The following is an 18,898-nucleotide window of genomic DNA, read 5'->3' as shown; positions in this document are numbered from 1 at the left end:
TTGACTTACGATGTGTTTTTAACTAATTAGTTAATTGATTTATTTATTTTTGGCTGCGTTTGGTCTTCGTTACCATGCCCGGGCTTTCTCTAGTTGTGGCGAGAGGGCCTACTCTTCTTTGTGGTGCGCAGGCTTCCCACTATGGTGGCGGAGCAGGGGCCCTAGGTGCGCGCAGGCTTCAGTAGTTGGGGTACACGGGCTCAGTAGTTGTGGCGCACGGGCTTAGTTGCTCCGTGGCATGTGGGATCTTCCTGGACCAGGGCTCGAACCCGTGTCCCCTGTATTAGCAGGCAGATTCTTAACCACTGCGCCACCAGGGAAGTCCCTGACTTACTATGTTGTGTTAGTTTCAGGTGTACAGCGAAGTGAATCGGTTATACATATACATATATCCACTCTTTTTTAAGATTCTTTTCCCATATAGGCCATCACAGAGTACTGAGTAGTTTCCTATGCTATACAGTAGGTTCTTATTAGCTATCTGTTTTATATATAGTAGTATGCATATGTCAATCCCAATCTCCCAATTTATGCCTCCCCCCCATCCCCTGGTAACCATAAGTTTGTTTTCTACATCTGTAACTCTACTTCTGTCCAAATAGTTTTCATTTTTTGTTATTTTTAAAATAAATTTATTTATTTTATTTATTTTTGGCTGTGTTGGGTCTTCGTTGCTGCGTGCGGGCTTTCTCTAGTTGCAGCGAGCAGGGGCTACTCTTTGTTGTGGTGTGCAGGCTTCTCATTGTGGTGGCTTCTCTTGTTGCGGAGCATGGACTCTAGGCACACAGGCTTCAGTAGTTGTGGCTCGCGGGCTCTAGAGCAGTCTCAGTAGTTGTGGCACACGGGCTTAGTTGCTCTGCGGCATGTGGGATCTTCCCGGACCAGGGCTCGAACCCGTGTCCCCTGCATTTGGCAGGCGGATTCTTAACCACTGTGCCACCAGGGAAGCCCCCAAATAGTCTTGGAAAGAAAGTTTAAAAATCATCTGGGATCCTATCACCCAGAAATAACCACTGTTAGTATTCTAGATGGTTTCTTTCAGGGCTAGTATACATGCATTGATGACAGGCTGGCTTTCTAGTGTGGCATTAGCTTTTTTTTATAAATAAATAAAGCTTGCTGCTGCTGACCTCAGAGCAGGCCACTTAAGAGTTGCCTGTTGTGAGAAGCAGCTTCACCAAAAATCAACCTGCAATTTCAAGCGCCAACTCTTGTGGTTCATTTGGGGCCGACATCTGAATTCACTGCTTGTTTTCTTCAGAGGAATGTGTCTGGCACTCTTTTTTCCACTGGCAGTCACATGACCTCTCCTGGTACCTCACTTTCACTGCTCAGGACAGTGGCTAGCTCCTTGAGACGCATCTTCCCCCACAAGGTGAATAATGCATTTGCCATTAAACCAGACCATTTGTAACAGAACCTCCAAATTTGATAATCATTCCTCCAGCCACTTTCACAAAAATGCAGTCACAGACATGCCCTTGATATTATTCAAATTTTCTTTCTTTGAAAGATGGCACTTTAATAATATTCTTAATTTAAGTTGGAGGAGTTTTCTAAAGATCCCAAGATTATGATGGTGTCAGTTTCTGGGTCTCCTTTTATATACACCCCAAGCAACAAGGTGACTAATGTTAGGTCATCAGCCTAGCCTTATTTATGCTCCAGAACTCTTTTTATCTTGCAAAACTCTGTACCCATTAAACAACTCTCCATACCCATCTCCTCAGCCCCTGCTGACCTCTATTCTATGAAGTTGACAGCTCTAGGTACCTCATATAAGTGAAATCATACAGGGTCTGTTGTTTTGTGACTAGCTTATCTCACTTAGCATAACATCCTCAGGGTTTATCCATTTTGTGGCATGTGTCAGGATTTCCTTCCTTTTTAAGGCTGCATAATATTCTACTGCATGTATATACCACATTTTGTTTATCCATTCATCTGTCAAGATATAATTAGGTGGCTTCCACTTTGGGCTATTTTGCATAATGCTGCTATGAGCATGGGTGTACAAATATCTTTTTGAGGCCCTGTTTTCACTTCTTTTGGTATATATCTAGAGACAGAATTATTGGATAATACGGTAGTTCTGTTTTTAATTTTTTGAAAAACTGCCATAACATTTTCCATTCCCACCGGCAGTGCACAAGGATTCCAATTTCTCCACACCCTTGCCAACATTTGTTATTTCCTGTTTTTCTTTTGTGTGTGTGTGTGTGTGGTACGCAGCCCTCTCACCACTGTGGCCTCTCCCATTGCGGAGCACAGCCTCCGGACGCGCAGGCCCAGCGGCCATGGCTCACGGGCCCAGCCGCTCCGTGGCATGTGGGATCTTCCCGGACCGGTGCACGAACCCGTGTCCCCTGCATCAGCAGGCGGACCCTCAACCACTGCACCACGAGGGAAGCCCCTATTTCCTGTTTTTTTTTTTTTATCATAGCCATCCTAATCAGTGTGAAGTAGTATCTCACTGTGGTTTTGATTCGCATTTCCCTAATAATTAGTGATATTGAGCATCTTTTCATGTATTTGTTGGCCATTTGTATATTGTCTATGAAGAAATGTCTATTCAAGTCCTCTTCCCATTTTTAACCAAGTTGTTGTTCTGTTGTTGAGTTGTAGGCATTCTTTATATATTCTGGATGGAAATCCCTTATCAGATGCATGATTTGCAAATATTCTCTAGGTTGCCATCCTGTGGGTTGCCTTTTCACTCTGTTGATAGTGTCCTTTGATGCACCAAAGTTTTAAATTTTGATGTGGTCCAATTAATAATGGCATTTTCAATGAGTCCATTTGGACTAGAAGAGAAAACAGTGTTGGGAAACAAACCAGACCTCGTTCTTTTCTTCATTATGCCACTCAGTGAGCTGGATGACCTTGGACAAGGCATTTAATTTCTCTGAACTTTATTATCTTTATATGAAAATTGGAGAGGGGAAAAGAACACTTACCACACAGGATTTTTGTGAAATGTGAAATGTACGTAGGGCAAGAATCATAGCAGCCAGCACTTAGAAGGCACACACCTCTTATCCATGCCTACCCCAGCATACTTGTCAGGAGCATCATTTCATTCAACAGGACCCCAGGACAGACACTGTTTGAATTAACAAAGGGATCATTATCAGTGGTCTTATCAGTGAGGAAATGGATGCTTGGCCAGGTTACATAAAGAACCCAAGACCCCAGTGCCTACATTACCACTTGGATCTCCTGCTGTGGGTGCACCCACAGTCCCTGCTGTCTCACCCACAGGACAGACCAGTCACCCCAACCCAGGTGCAGACGTAAGAACTGGGAAGCCCTTCAAGACCATCCAGTCTGGCTCTCCCAAGTTACAGATGGTGAACCTAAATCTGAGGGAGGTTGAGAATCTTGCCCGGATTCACACAGCAACAGAGCCTGAATCACCCTGACGGCCAACGCTCCCTCCCAGAGCAGAAATGAATGTCCTTGAGAAAACAGAAGGGAGTCCTTGTGTGATGTCCAGTACCACCCACTCCTCTCCGGAACACTCAGCCCTGTTCTGCTCCGACAGTGTTGTCTGGGGGAGAAAAGGACATTCCTAGCAGTGCTGGGGAATATCTTTGGGGTGAAATTTCTCAAGATAGTCAGACAATCAGACATGTTTACTCTATTTAGCAGCCCCTGGGCCCAGGCCTGCTACAAGGACCATGCCCCTATCAGGGGTTTGAGGGAAACAATGGGACGACCCTGGTATTGTTTCCCTTTTCTACTCTACCTGTATAGGAACCTCAGCCAAAGTCAGCACACCTGCTATTCCAGGTGCCCCCAAACTCTAGCCCTGAGACCAAAGGTGCACAAGGGTGCAGAGTGCTTTAGCCAGGAACATTCTGGCCAAGTGCTTCGAGAAACAGACATTTCATGGCCTTTGCCTCAAAAGGCCTTTTCATCTTTCTTGTTTTGTGAAAGAATACTGCACAAACAATATGAATGGAAATCAAAATAAAGATTTACCCATAATTATGCCACTAAGTAACCTTCCTTTCTGAAGAAAATGATTGTAACATTTATTCCGAGCTCTACAAACCAAGAAAGAAATATGTAAGAATGACTCTCTAACTGCCCTAACCATCTCATCAGTAGGCCAAGTGGCTATTTCTCATGAGTAACACCATTAAAGTCTGGAGGAAAAGGCAAATGGTTATATTCTGGCATATTCTTTATGCTATACAAAATTATGATTGATGCGGGAAGGCACAGTAAGATGGTAAAATATTATTGTCACTACAGGATTCTCTCTGTCCTTAGAGAGATTCCCCAGCCCACCATCACTGGTACCTTGGAAACTTGGGCTGCTAGGTATATACATATGGTTGAATGAATGACACATAAAATTATGTTATAGTTCAATGCAAATATCGGAGGTCTTACTACATACCAAAGATCTCCCCTAGATGCTAGGAAAAACGAAGATTAAGGTAGAGGTTGTGTCCTCAAGAGGTTCACAGATCTAGTGTGTAAAGAAATAAATGACATTCAGTTTGACAAATACATGAAAAAAATAACAGCCAAGTATAAGATACAGTGGGGACACAAAGAAGGCTTGGTGAAGGCTGCACAGCTCTGGGTTTTTTCAGCATCCATCCTGTATGACTCAGCTCTAGGAACATACCTCCTGCACAAGTGGTAAGAAGCTAGGAGGTGTGGGAATGCATCGCTTTATTACAAGCAGTGCCTTTCTAAGAGATCTTCACCCAAGGTCTTTATAAATGTTCTTGTAACTTAGGACTTATGAGTTATAAATGTTATTTCACGTATTACTCACCTGAAAAGAAAGTTGGGACATGGAGAGAAATTGTTCTGAATAGTTATGATGAAGCTTGGAGCCCTGCCAGGCTAAGAATCTAAGACCCCTGGTTCCCAGATGCTTGAATTTATCTGGGTTCTTCTGTAGAAAGTTAGCACTTGACCCCAGGAATCCTAATTCTCAGATTTATAGGCAAACTACAGCATGTGCATTAGGGCACTGAGCTTCAAAGTCCTCATCAGGCACCCATATTCCTAGACGTAAAGCCACAACTAAACTATGTAAAATCTACTAAAATATTCAGTTTGGAATTCTCCTGTGGTGAAATCTGCCATTTGGCATAAGGCACATGTAATTGCTATCAGGTATAAAAGCAGTGTTTTAATCTCACATGCAGTTCTGTGAACACTTGCTTACGAGACAATGGAGAATGAACTTTAACCAGCTGCATGATCTTGGGCAAATTATTGGTCTTCTGAATCTGTGTCCCCAGCTCAACCATAGGTGTAATGACATCCACCACCAAAGGGTTGTTCTGAGTGGAGGTAATGAACAGAATGACACAGAATAAACATCGCTACATTTTAGTAATGCATAAGAATTTAGCGTAGTCTAAGGACTTAGATGAAGATGTCACACCTGTCCTCTTTGTGGTCTAAGAGATTTTCTCATCTTTCTGGTACAGGGATGAGAGGGACACAGTCACGGACCACCAATCTGTGCATGGTCCTCGAGGAGACAAGAAAGTGCTTGACGGAATCAGTGTTATGGTTGTCCCTGTTCAGGGTCCCCATCTGGCAGGTAGGCTTCCCAGAGGCAGGGGCCCAGCTTGCCAATCCTGCAGTAGCTCTCTGGTTTGACATTCTTATTATCAGACCCTTCTGTCTAAGGATTTTAACGAACACAGTCTAAATATGACATACTCATCCTTGTAAGCAGGGACTGTCACAGTTTCTGGAGAGGGCATGGCCTTGCCCCAGCAGCGTCCACAAGAATTGCTCAGATGATGATAATATCCCCTTTCATAGGTAGGATGTTCTATAACATAAATACATGTATGGGGACATTTTCTCATTACAAAGCAAACTATCCCCATTTTATAGGGGAGGGAATGGGCTCAGAGAGAGAGGAAATAACTGTCCAGGGTCCTATGGCTAGAAGGTGGCCACTGGGGACTTGGACCACCGTCCCTCTCTAACACACAGCCCAGTCCTAACCCCACCTCTCAGAGGCAGCAATCACTGCTTCTAGGCTGGCTGGACCTGAAGATGTAGGGAAGGAGTTTTAATTCAGAGACAGACTATCAGAAAAACAGAAGCTCCTCCTGTGAATGAAGGCCTCAGTCTCTGGGGTCCTTCTGGGTCCTCCAGGCCAAGCACTGACCACGGACCACGTTGTTAAGAACGCTGCCCACAAGGCATGTGTGTGACTCAGTGCTGGTTGAATGACAGCCCCATCCGCCTGCCTGCCAGTCTCTCTCTCTGAGATGCACGCCCAAGCTCCCTTGTGTTTCATGCCATCACTGGTGCTTGCGTTGTCTTCCGCCCTCACCAACCTACTCTCCTGAATCCTCTCTTACTTACCTTTTCTCATCTAGGTCCCCCAGACTCTTCCTGGGCCATTTCTCTCTCTGACAAAGCAAAACGATGATAAAGGAGGCGGGGAGGCTGCCAAGAGGCAGAGGCTCCAACCTGAAGTGAGCTCCCTGCTTCCCTGCTGACGGGCCTGGGACCAACGAGAAGGCACGTCCCCCTCAGCAGTTCATCCCTGATGCGCACACTCTCCTCTCTCCCCAGATTAACATGTGCCAGTCTCTGTGGTGCAGTGAGCTCTGCAAAGGAAAGACCCATATTCTCTGAAATATTCAGAATATTCTAGGGACAGCATTGTAGGAAGGGGGTGAGTCTGCACTGTGGAGCTGGAATGCTGAGGTTCAAATCCCAGCCCAATCACATAAGCGTGTAGCCACGGGTGGGTCACTAAAACCCTTAGCTCCTCAGTTTTCTCATTTCTAAAGTGAGAATAATAATTACCAACCCCTAGAATTTGGGGAGGATTAAATCAGTAAATACCTAAAAAGTGCTTAGAACGCTGCTTGGCACATAGTGGTGCCCAATGAATGGAAGCCAAAGCAAGCGTAATTGTTCTGTTATTCAAAACAGTTAAGGCTGAAACACAGAGAGGGTCAGAAGTTATAAAGAGGTAAATTTCAGAAAAGACATCTAGCTCAGGATTCACCCATTCAACAAGGATGAATGAGTAGCTTTTTGAGCACCTACTCCATACCAGGCAGTGTTCTGTGTCCTAAAGATGCAGTGGGGAACACAGAGAGGAGGAATATTAGATTGTGGTCAATGGCTGTGCAGTGAATTAAAATAAGGCTTGTGAACGACAGGGACAGACAGGCCTCCCTGGATTGTGGAGACAGGAACAGCTTCTCCAGGGAGCACACTCTCAAAAGACTCCCATTCATCCATGGAAGGAGAAAATAACATCCACAGCTGCGAAGCGGGGCAGGAGCCTCGGCAGGTCCTGGCTCATCCAAACCAGGAAGGAAGCCAAAGGCAGAGCCCGTGGCAGTTTCAGGGAGGAATCAGAATCCACAAACGTGTATTTGGACCAGTCTTCATACTCTACAAACTGGGATAGAGCTGATTAAGGGAACTATATTTTCAAAAGAAAAATCTAGTTTAGGCCAATATTTTTGAAATATCTCCTTTTTAAGGAGGAACTCAGGGAGGAATTTCTTTCAGATCTTAGCATCTCAAAAAACTGTATTTGTCCCAGGCAATTGCATTTTTTTAAAAGTTTTAAAGATGCTATGAGTTTCACAAATGACTTTTCTCCTCTTTTTTCGGCCTACAGGAAGCTCAAAACTGAATTTCGCAACAGGGCTGGTTGGTAGGTGCTTTCTCCTTGATACAACTTTATTTTTGGCTTTTTTTTTTTTTCTGTTTTACTCTTAGATTTTCTTTGCATTGATCTCTTTATTTATTGTAGCACAGGTGTGTGTGTGTGTGTAAAATATATGCTCCAAATCCTCTTTAGAATTAGATTATAATAAATTTACTGCTCTAGGTAATTTAGCACCTATTTCACAATAAACTATTTTTTATATCTGCTTATATAACCCACATTTTATGTACCATGGGAATTTTTTTAAAGTTTCAGTTCACCTTATCCCCACCCAGTCCTACTGCTTTTTTTTTTTTTTTTTTTTTTTTTTTAAGGGGCAAACATCTTCCACTGCATACGCACAATTGTAACTGGTGCAAAGCTTTCTCACTCCTTAGGCTACTGCCTGCATCTTCAGCATCTATCTCCTCCTCTTTCCTTCATTTCCCATCATCCCCCCACCCATTCTGCACAGTGCCCCCCAGTTTCATTTCTTTAAAACATTAATTGAGCAAATCAGCCATTTGACAGTTTTCAACTCTTCACCGGCTCCGACAAAATCTCCTTCTCCAGCACATAATTCATCATCTAAACTGCCCAATCCCTGGTAATTTCCCTAACTATCCCTGGACATGGCTTTTCTTTCCCCACCTCTGTGCACTTACCCAGGTGTGTCTCCCAGCATGCTCCCCGGACCCCTACCCCCCAGCCCTCTGAACGTCACACAAATGCCTGCTGTCCTGCAAAGTCCTCCTAATGGCTCCACCTCCCAGTGGGCTCTTCCACGTCCAAATATTGCTGGCTAACCATCTGAAGAGTAGCTCCATTCCACCTTGCGAAACTGTGTAATTTTACTGAACCTGTCTCTGTATCGTTTAATTTTTTGCAGGTTTTACAACTCGTTTGCGCACTGAAACTGGAAACTTCTTGATGGAAGGAACTTTTATACATTTTTTATCCCTCACGATGCCCTGTGTAGTATCATATATAGTTGACACTCCACAAATACTTGATAGTTTATGTCTATTTCCCTTCAAAATACAAAGCATAAAGCAAATGACAGGCCAATGGTTAAGTCCTCAATAAATAATCATACTCACATGACAATTCACTAAAATGCAAAAGATTAGAAAATATAGGAAGTGTTTAACTTCACTAGTAATAAAGAATACAAATTAAAATTATATAATGTTTCTTATCAAATTAGTAAGACTCGGAAAAAATCTCAACCTTTAATGCTTTTGAGAGTGCAAGGAGATAGGCACTCATAACTGCTGGTGTAATCGATACAAATTGAAAACAATTTGACAATATGTAACAAACCTTTAAAATGTTTATATACCTTGATCAACCCATTTGGAGGGCTAGGGAGATACTCCAAGGTTCAGAGAAAGCTCTGTGCACCAGCTACTCTTCCCAGGGTTATACACTGAATCTTTATGAACAACTTAAATGTACAATAAGGAAATTATATGTCCACTCAGTGGACTGTTACATAGCATTAAAATGGCATTAAAAATGGCAGCCAGTGACTTCGTGTTAACTTGGGGGTGGGAGAATGCTTATATTCTAATGTTAAGTAGAAAAAAATAGAATACCAAATTATGGGAAATGAATAATTCTAACCACATAAACAAATGCATGGAAGGAAAGATATCAAAACAGTAAAAGCAGTTATACTTGTTTATTGTTTATGGCATTTTCCAGATTTTCTAGAAGGATTGGATGACTACCAGGGGGGAAAAAAAAAGATGCTTTTTTTTTGGCCACACACCTTGGCTTGTGTGGGATCTTAGTTCCCCAACCAGGGATCAAACCCAGGCCCCCTGCAGTAGAAGCGCAGAGTCCAAACCACTGGACCACCAGGGAATTCCCAAAAGATGCTTTTCAAAGTAGATTTTTCTTTTGTTTATACCAAGAACAGTATCACAAGCACTGTTCTTAAGCTTATGAGACATAAGCTTAATTTTTTTTTTTTTTTTTGCCCCTTCTTTAAAATAAGAAGTGGAGAGAAGAGAGAAAGTTGAAGAAAGGGAAGGAGAAAGTGCGGGCAGCTCTCTTATCCTGATTAATCCCTGCAGGAGGTGGGCATTGTCATCCTGTAGAGCCAGGAAACCGGCTCAGAAAGTCAGGTCCGAGGTTACCTGAGGGGCAGAGCCACCATCACAACCAGGGTAACACGCGAGGAGCAAGGCAGGAAAGAGAAAAGAAAGGGCAAAAGCAGGTGAGCACAAAATCTTAGGGGCAATTTATATAACAGTATGAAAGGGTGGTTCTAGTGGGTAGAATTGTGGATGGTTTTTTTTCCCCTCCTCCGTTTTCCAGATTTTCCATAAGGTGATATTAACTTTTTGTTTTTATTTATGTGCGATAAGGAAACTGCAACCGTTTGAGATCACTGAGCTGTGAGCAGCAAGAGAGAAAACAGGCTCTTCTCACTCCACCCCCTGCCCCCCTACAGGGAATAAAGGAGTCAGGAGGAGAAGGGAGGGGGCGGGGGGACAGCTCCCACCTGAACAAGCCACACGCTGCACCGTAGGACTGCCTCAGGATTGGGGGGATGAGGTTGGAGTGTGTGTGTGTGTGTGTCTCCTGCGATGAGGAGAAGCAGGATCTGTGGAGCTGTCTGCCAAGGTGAGCCTTTGTGCCTCACGTGGAGTCGGCTCCACCCTGCACTTCTCCCCGCCACCCACAAGTCACACACACATGTGCTCTGTAACGCACATTTACAGAAATTTGTGCGCTGTTGCTGTTTTCCCTACAGTCGGCTTTCTGAATCACAAAGCATGAAGAAAGGCCTATGTTGGGCACGAGGCACAACCTAGAGGTGACGAGGGGTTCGTTAGTGCAGCTTTTGTTTAAGGGAGATTGGGCTACACAGACGGTGGCTCTGGGGAAATGCTTCCCAATCGTCTTCATGGCCTGCTGCCCTGATTCCGGAGGGCAGTGTTTCTTGGAGAGCTCGGCCCCGCCTTGGTGCGTAAGTGGGACGCTCCTAGGTGCGACCACCGTGGCTCCAGCCCAGGGGAGAAGGAGAGGGAAACTTTTAATTATGTAATTCTAACACACACACAAAAACCCTACTGGGAATCCACTTTTTGCAGAGAATTTGCTCACAATCTTCCTACCCGAGGACAAAGGGCTTTTATAGTTTCCCAGATCCCTTGTCAGCCTGTGTTCATAGGTAGAAAAAGAGTGTGGGGGGGTCACCTGTGTCCTTTCAGAGAGCCACTTCCAGAAGGTGGCTGGGCTTTAGGAATGAGTGAGCGTGAGGAGCAGCTGGGGTGAGTTTGGGGAAGGGAAGGAGAGTTCAGTGGCTTGAGTGGCCAGCTAGGTCGAGGTGACTTGTGCGTTAAGCTGGGGTGGGAGGTTATGCCAACAGGCATCTTTAGGAGTCAGCAGAGAGGAAAAGAGAAGGGCAAAGGCCCAGGAGGACCTGAAGGGCACAGGCTCTTGAGCAATTTGTCCTGTGAGTGTAGAACCTCTTATAATGCACTGTCACATCCAGGGTCCAGCTCTGAGGCTCACACAGACCTGGGAGGTGGATGGGCCTCTCGCCGTTTTATACAGAGATATCATTCTGAGAGACAAACCCACTGTCTAAGATGAAACAAACATGAACTGACTCTGGGTTGCGATGGGCTGGCCCCATGTCTAGGATTCTTTCTGTCCCAGATGGCACCGTGTCCTCTAGCAAAGACAAGGGGCCCTTATTCTCCCATAGATAGAAAGAAGAAGATGGGGGAAACTGAGGACACAGGGAGACTGAGTTGTCGGGGGCAGAGGTAAGGTGAGGAGGAGACGAGAGGGGAGATGAAGATCTGTCCAGCATCACCACGCAGCTGAGAGGCAGCAACGGGAGTGAGATTATGCACACTGATAATGGATCCAGTAACCAGGATGGATGGTCAAGGGACACCTTTACCTAAAGCTCTTAGGTGACTGTTGGCTCCACACAGGGGCCTCACTGCCCATCAGTTAATAAAATCCCTGGTGGCATTTTCCCAGTGAGCATTTACCCAGGGCATCAGGGGAGGGGGAGGGGCACTGAGCTAGGAAGCTGTGTCACCTTGGATAAATCACTCAGAAAATAAGAACCAAATATAAGAAGTCTAAAATTCTATGCCTTCCCAACCTCCCTATTCACATCTTTTTTCATCACTTGATTGTCGCTGAGGAGAGAATGATTATAAGTATGACATGGACCCTTTCTTTTCATGAAAGTCAAGAAAATACTAAAATCCAGGCCAACGAGCCCTCCCCTTGGAGAGTGGGCACCTCTCACACCTCCTAAGACAAGGCTCTGCACTAAGCGAGATTCAGTAATCATCTCCCAACCAGCACTGGCATGACTTTGCTGCAGGCAAGTATGCAGAGGATTCCTTCATTACAATCTCTCTATGCATGATTCAGGGGTAAGTACCATCTCTGTTTGCATCTGGAGGAATAAGAACATATTATAAAACAGAACTGAAAATCTGTGGTGTATCCAAAAATAGCACGCAGATATGCCAGCCTCCCGGTTCACCTTTCTGTACCATCCAACTCTTCCTTGACTTGCTTCACACAACAGAGGCAGACTGGGACTCCCAACGCTCAGGTATCCTGGGATCAGTTGTCAAACTGTCTCGGACTAAATGCCTCGAGGTGACCCAGCAGAACTAAGGTTCCTAATTCTTACCCATTCTGATGGGCCTTGTCCTAACTCCTTCCCCACTGCAGGTGCCCCTGCAGTCACATGCTTTTATCAAGTGATCTGCAGCTTTAGGCTGCTCACTCTGCAGAAAAGAATGGGGGAAAAACAGAGAGTAAGAAAATATAGCTCTCCTGGGAACCTCACAACCTCCTAGCTTATAAAACACAACCGCCTTGCTACCTTCCTGCAGACTCCCCATTGGCCAGCAGCACACGCTCTGAAGTCAATCCCCTCCCACCCCACTCCCCAGCCTTGGCCCATCCAAGAGATACTTGCTGAAGGGACCTGCTGATGTTCCAACCTGGTTCGGAAATGCACATGTGTGACCAATGGGGCAGGAAAGGAGGCTGATTAAAAGCCTGAGTGTCCCTCTAAATAATGAGGCCCACTGACTGCTGAGCCTACATACTACGCTCTCAGCTTCCTGTGCCTCAAACTTTGTGACTCATAGCGCTTGCTTGCAGAGTGAGGCAGCTGAGCGGCCTTGGCGATGGGTTAAATCGGGAATGTGCTTTTCTTCCGACACTCACCCGTCAGGTGCCACCTGAGCCCCTACCTGGCCATGGGGGTGGGAGCTGAGCATAGCTTCAGCTCTTTTGCTGGCCCTAAATAGCTGCCAGAGCCTGATTTCCGATGGACTTAGATCCATGGGGATCCTCTCTCTCTTTCTCTCTGTCTCTGTCTGTCTGTCTGTCTCTCTCTCTCACACACACACACACACACACACACACACACACACACACACACACACACACACACACACACCAGTTCAGAGAATCTGGAGGCTCTGTAATGCCGTTGATTTCTAAACTGGTCTGGGTCTCCAGTCCTCCATTCCTCAGAGCTGCAATCTGAGACCCAGAGCGCTCTTTTCTTCACCCACACTGCCTCCAAAACCAGAGGAATTCCTGGAAATTTTAAAGCAGAACAGGGTATCAAGAGGGTCTGGCTAACTGTTGCACATCAATTGAGGGGATGGCCGTGGAAGGGAGCGAGAGAGGTCAGGGGACAGCCAGAGGTGGCCACCCAGAGCTGTCCGGCACCCTCAGCAGCGTCTCTCCCATTCATCCCTGCGGAGGGCATATCTGGAAGTTCAGGAGCTTGGGTCCCACGGGCGGCAGGGGCAAGTAGAGGGCAGGTCCATCCAGGGGCGGCGAGACCAGGCTCCCAGAACTGGCTCTCTGGCCAGCCCTCTGCACCGCGGGCGCCGCCTCCCACATGCTCGGAGCCGGCACAAGGCAAGCAGCGAGCGTCTCCCCGCAATCCCGGACCGGCTTCCCGCATAAAACTCCCCAGCACAACCTGCTTTTGTTAATTCTGCAAATGCTGTCACAACACCCCCTGTCTGCTCGGCTCCAAGGGAGACTCGCTTTCCCCAGAACCCAGCCGCTTCGGATCCCCCGAGCCCCCGCACCCCGACGGACCACCGCCCACCCGCCCCAGAGCCCTCAAACGAGCGAGGTCCGAAGGACCTCGAGGACCCTACGGTCCCCGGTCCTGAGCATCTTTGTCCTCCCAGCACAGACGCGAACACAGAGCGACAGAAAGAGCCCAGCCGGGCACTGAGTCCGCGCCCCTGGCCTCGCCGGGGCCCCGCAGGGGGACAATGGTCCTCGTTCTGCAAGTTTGCGAGCCCGGAAGCAGAGCCCTCCTTACCGTACATCTTGGCGGGGCGAGTGCCTCCCGGGAGGCCGCGTCGCCTGCAGCCAGCCCCCGGCGGCGCCGGCCTTTCATTCACAGCCGGGGTGGCCGATGGCGGCGGCCGGAGGAGGCCCGGGCGGGGCAGGAGCAGGAGCTGGAGCAGGAGCGAGAGCGGGGGCCGGACGCGAGAGGGCAGGGGCCGGGAGCCGCACGCCCATTCAGCAGCCCCGGCTGAGCGCGGCCGGCCTCGGCTCGGGTTTCTGGGCAGGGCTGCGCCGAGAGGGGCGGAGGCTATGCTAATGACCGTCCCTTCCCGCAGGCTCGGCCACTGCCGGGCCGCCCCGCCCAAGCTCCGCCCCGCCCCGCCTCGCCCCACGGCAATTCCCACCCTCCGAGAAACCCAAATCCCTAGAAGCACCTTTCCCAGGCTGTCGCCCCCAGGTGCTGGGTGGCGCATTTTCCAGAGGCAGCGTCCCGCAGAGGAAGTGACCCACCCTGCTCCTGTCGGAATGCTCAGGCCTACAGCTGAGATCTCCCATAACCCGCGGGCACCGAGGGTCAGCAGGGGTGCTGGAAGCTGCAGATGTAGCCCCTCCCCCAAATTTATCCAGAATGCGTTGTCTGATCCAGGGGGCGCTAGGAAGAGGAATTGGGGCATAACCTTCCGCCCTCCCTTGGCCCCCTTAATAAACGCCATTCCCTAATTAAGCCCTCAGCTATGGCCACTCTCTTGCCAAGTGCTCGCTACCAAAGCGCGTCTTTCCTCGGCCAGGTACGCAGGAAACGCACACCGTCCCACCGCTCAAGTGCTGCAGGAAGTCAGCTTGCTTTTCCTCTCCCAGATTCACAAGTGTAATTCACATGCTTTGTGACCAGGATCCGCCGCCTTCACCCTCTGGAACCAATTGAGAAACAGACACAGAGAGGCAGAAGGCTCACGCCCACAGCCTGAAGACAAATTCTAGCCCAGCTCAGGGCTTCCCTAAGGCTTCTCACCCAGCCCCCTCTACATTTCACATTTACCCCAAGGTTGAGGGGATTTGTCCTCAAAATATTCTACTAGTAGAAGTTAGAGAGGAGAGAATCTTAAAGATGCTGTCATGTCTCTCATTTTAATGAAGAGGAAACTGAGGCTGTGAGAAATTAAATTGTGTCCTTTTTCCTAGATACACTGAGCTGTGTGTCCGTAGGCCAGTCATCTCCCTCTCTGAACCTCAGCTTCCTGCAGGACTGTTGGGAAATTTATATAAAACCTACATGCAAGTACACAGTGGGCACTCACATATTCATTTTCTTTTCTTTGTCACCCAAGGCAGGGACAGAGCCAGAGAGAGATTCTAGGTCACTGGACTCTTGGAACAGTGCCCTCTGTTGTGCCCCAAACCCATGTTTCCCATTTCTCTCTGCCCTCACCACCCCCTCCCACTCTCTTGATGTTTCCAAGTTTTGTTCCTGTTCCTTTACCTCTTTACCTCTCTCAGCAGCACGTGCAAGTCTTGAGGCCCCATGGGAAACTCTGGGAAGGTTCCTGGAGCTCACATTTAACCTAGACCCTCAGATGGCTCACAAAGCAGCTCTGTTTTCTATGTCCAGTTCTAGGACCAGGTCAGGTGACTCTGAGATTCGCTGAGAGTCACTTTTGCCCTTGAACCAGGGCAGAAGGGAGAATTTGGAGTCTAGTTTGGTCTGGATACCCAGAGATACCCCTACCCCCGCAATCTGTGCAACACAAAAGATATTCATTAAACACTGGTGTCTGCAGCACAGTGGGAAATGCAGTGTCTGTCTTCACAGAGTGAAATCTCTAACCGGGAGTATAAGACTAATAAATACTGATAAAAATATTACATGACAAGGAAGAATATGGTAAATTGTGCATGAGAAGCACAGACCTCTACTTAGACATTCAGAGAGCTAAGAGCCTAATTCATTCTTTTTATCAAATATTTACTGATCACTTTATATTATGTGCTAGACACTGTGGAAGGTGCTCAGGAGAAGGGAGACATGCAAAAATGATAATAAAATGTAATAATTACTATGGTGGAGACCCATGGAAGAAGCAGAGTAGAGCTTCAGGAAGGAAAAAAACATTCAAGATGGGCTTTGAAGAATGGGCAGGATTTCTAGATGTGGAGATAACGTAAATAATTCCAGCCAGAGGGACTACAGTTTGCAAAGGTCAGGATGGTAGAGGGGAAAGAGTATGTGAGCCATAGCCTGGAGTCTCATCTGGCTGGAACAGAGTCAAGGACAGGGAGCAGAAGTAGGAAGGGAAGGGAACTCCCTGGCTGTCCAGTGGTTAGGACTCCGCTCTCTCACTGCTGAGGGTGCAGGTTCAGTCCCTGGTTGGGGAACTAAAATCCCACAAGCTGCATGGCGAAGTAGGAAGGGAGGCTGAAAAGGTAGTCTGGTGCCATGTTGGGAGGACCTTGAGCACCCGATCCAAAGGCTTTCCTGTTAGATCTAGGGCTGCCAGATTTAGCAAATGAAAATACAGAATGACCAATTAAATTTGAATTTTGAATAAATAAGGAATAATTTTTAGTGTATGTCCCATGAAATACTGGGGACATGTTATACTAAAAAAATTTTTTTTTGTTTACCTGAAATTCAGATTCGACCTATGTTTTATCTGGCAACTTTAGTTAGCACCATCCTTTGGGAGGGTGTTCCTGGATCCTCATGACTGAACCAGGCCTGGAGTGGTCCTCACCCTCACCCCAACCTGTATTCCCAGTTAGATCCCATTGGTATGTGGCCCCTAAGGGCACAGGGATGGGGTCACTCTGGCCAACCTGCACTCTTTGCCATGGGTGCTTTGGCCCGAGCACTCAGGCCCCTCTGGGTCTATATGTTCAGTGGTGAAGGAATCCGGCCCATATTCAGCTTCTCTGAGGGGTAGTCAAGATGTTTAGATAAAATATGTGCAGGAAGTGGTGCTGTGGAAATCTAGGGTAGTGGTGTTACATACAAGGAAGCTGGAACACAATATTCCAGCTCACGGTTTAAAACAAAAGAGCAGAACCCAAGGGCCCCAATATCCAGAATAGTGTGCCCATGAAAAGATGCCAAACAGATATCAACTATTTGGGTGAACTATGGAAAGGAGGGAAAGTCAGAATTGGGATTCCTACCCTAACTAGGTTCTTACTCTATCTGTGGAAATCCAAAACATGGGATGAATGTGACAGTAAGGAAAGTGGAGAAGAAATAACATTTATTGCGTGACCACTGAGCCACAGGTTCTGTGCCAGGCACTTTACACAGGTTATCTGATGTAATGTTCTGGGTGACCTTGCAAGGTCCATACTATTATTCCCATTTTACAGCTGGGAAACTGAGACCCTATCCTACTTTAATCATAATTTTTACAGCTTGGGCCGTACTGTGGATGCAGTTTCGTTTTTTTCTTCATGAAGCTCTACTCTGCTTCTTCTATGGCCCTCCACCATAGTCATTGGAATTCTAGTAAATGAGCAGGAACTCAAGCCCAGGAAACTCTTGCCCAAGACGCATTTTCTTTCTACCACGCCATGAAGCCTTACAGTCCACACTGAGAGTCACATAACAACTGCACTTTGGACTTCCCTGGTGGTCCAGTGGTTAAGACTCTGTGCTGCCAATACAGGGGGCACAGCTTTGATCCCTGGTCGGGGAAGTTCTGCACATGGCCAGGAAAAAAAAAAAAAAAAAAAAAAGGCAGCTGCACTTTAAATGAAGTTTTTTTCCCCAATGACTTCTAAGATGGTCTAAAGCACCGTGCCCCCTTCCCTTGATTTACCTGCATTTGCTACTCTTTCTCACCCGTATTTCACTCCCGCATTTGGAGTGAAGGAGGTTAGAGATTGGAGAGAGTCTCAGGCTAAACAGACCAAAGCAGGTGCTCTAATTTCCACCCCATTCCTAGACCATCATTGGTGGCCCTACTGTGGCATCACCTGCCTTTAGAGCCCAGGGGCCTCCTGGGACTAGTTGGGTCAGGCGGAGGAACTATGCCTTAGAAAAGGTGATTATTCTTTGACCAAACTTGCCCTGGTTACCACAGTCGCTCTGAACAATGTCCTTTGTCGCGACAGCTCAAAGGATCCCCTCTGCCATGAGCAAGCACCACAATTCCCACAGTTTCCTTTTGAACTAGAGGCTGAATTGCCCTGAGTTACAGAGAAAGGCAGCCTAGAAGAAAGAGGCAATCTACAGTCATCACATAAAACCCAAGAGCCTCACTTGCATCCGTGGTTCCACACCTCCAGGACTGTCCTTTAGTCCAGGAGTCTGGCTTCCTGACACTCCAGCCTCCCATGGCCCCCAGGGGATTGACTTTGTCTGCTCAAAAGCCTCTAATCTCCCCAACAGCCACACAACTGCAGCAGCTCTTACTCTGGGTACCAGCCTTGAACGGCCAACAGCTTTAAAGGGCCTTTTCCAGAGGGAGAGAAGAGGGAAGAAAGTGACAGCCCTGGGGAATACAGCTTCAGGGGAAAAAAATTACGAGACCCAGTGAAGGGCTGAGGGAGCCGAGGGGAGAAAGGGCCCCTGAGATTGTCAGGTAGCTGATTAGCTGTGAAGCCGGAAACAGAACTCGGGATTCCTGACTCCCGGCCTGGTGACTTGAACCCCTGGCATTTCTCCCTTAAAGCCTGTACCTTGACCTACTTCTCAGAAGCCGCAGGGAAAGAATGGCCTCTAAAAACGATACCCAAGTATAGGAGCAGGTAGGTATCCAAGGGCTGAGGAAGGTATCTCCACAACCCAGAAAACAGCTCAGGAGCCAGGTCAGGAGGACGCGCTCTTGGCCAGGTCCCTGAGAGCTGCCTCGGGCTGCAGGAGGGTCTCAGGGGCACCAAGCTGCCTGCTGCTGTAAGAGCAGGGCCTGAGTGCCTGGGGTG

General features: G+C 47.4%; 1 protein-coding gene across 1 annotated transcript in view; it reads right to left on the bottom strand.

Annotated features, from left to right (window-relative positions):
* EFR3B (EFR3 homolog B) overlaps positions 1-14,249 on the bottom strand; it is a 90,426-nt gene extending 76,177 nt beyond the window's left edge. The window contains exon 1 of the mRNA XM_082642944.1: positions 14,025-14,249. Coding sequence (XP_082499070.1) covers positions 14,025-14,031 — 7 coding nt within the window. The 5' untranslated portion in view covers positions 14,032-14,249. The remainder of the gene's footprint in view (positions 1-14,024) is intronic.
* Positions 14,250-18,898: the final 4,649 nt, after the last annotated feature.

Source organism: Mesoplodon mirus (assembly GCF_964341445.2).
Source record: "Mesoplodon mirus genome assembly, chromosome: 14".
NCBI lineage: Eukaryota > Metazoa > Chordata > Mammalia > Artiodactyla > Ziphiidae > Mesoplodon > Mesoplodon mirus.
This window is presented reverse-complemented; position numbering and strand designations above follow the sequence as displayed.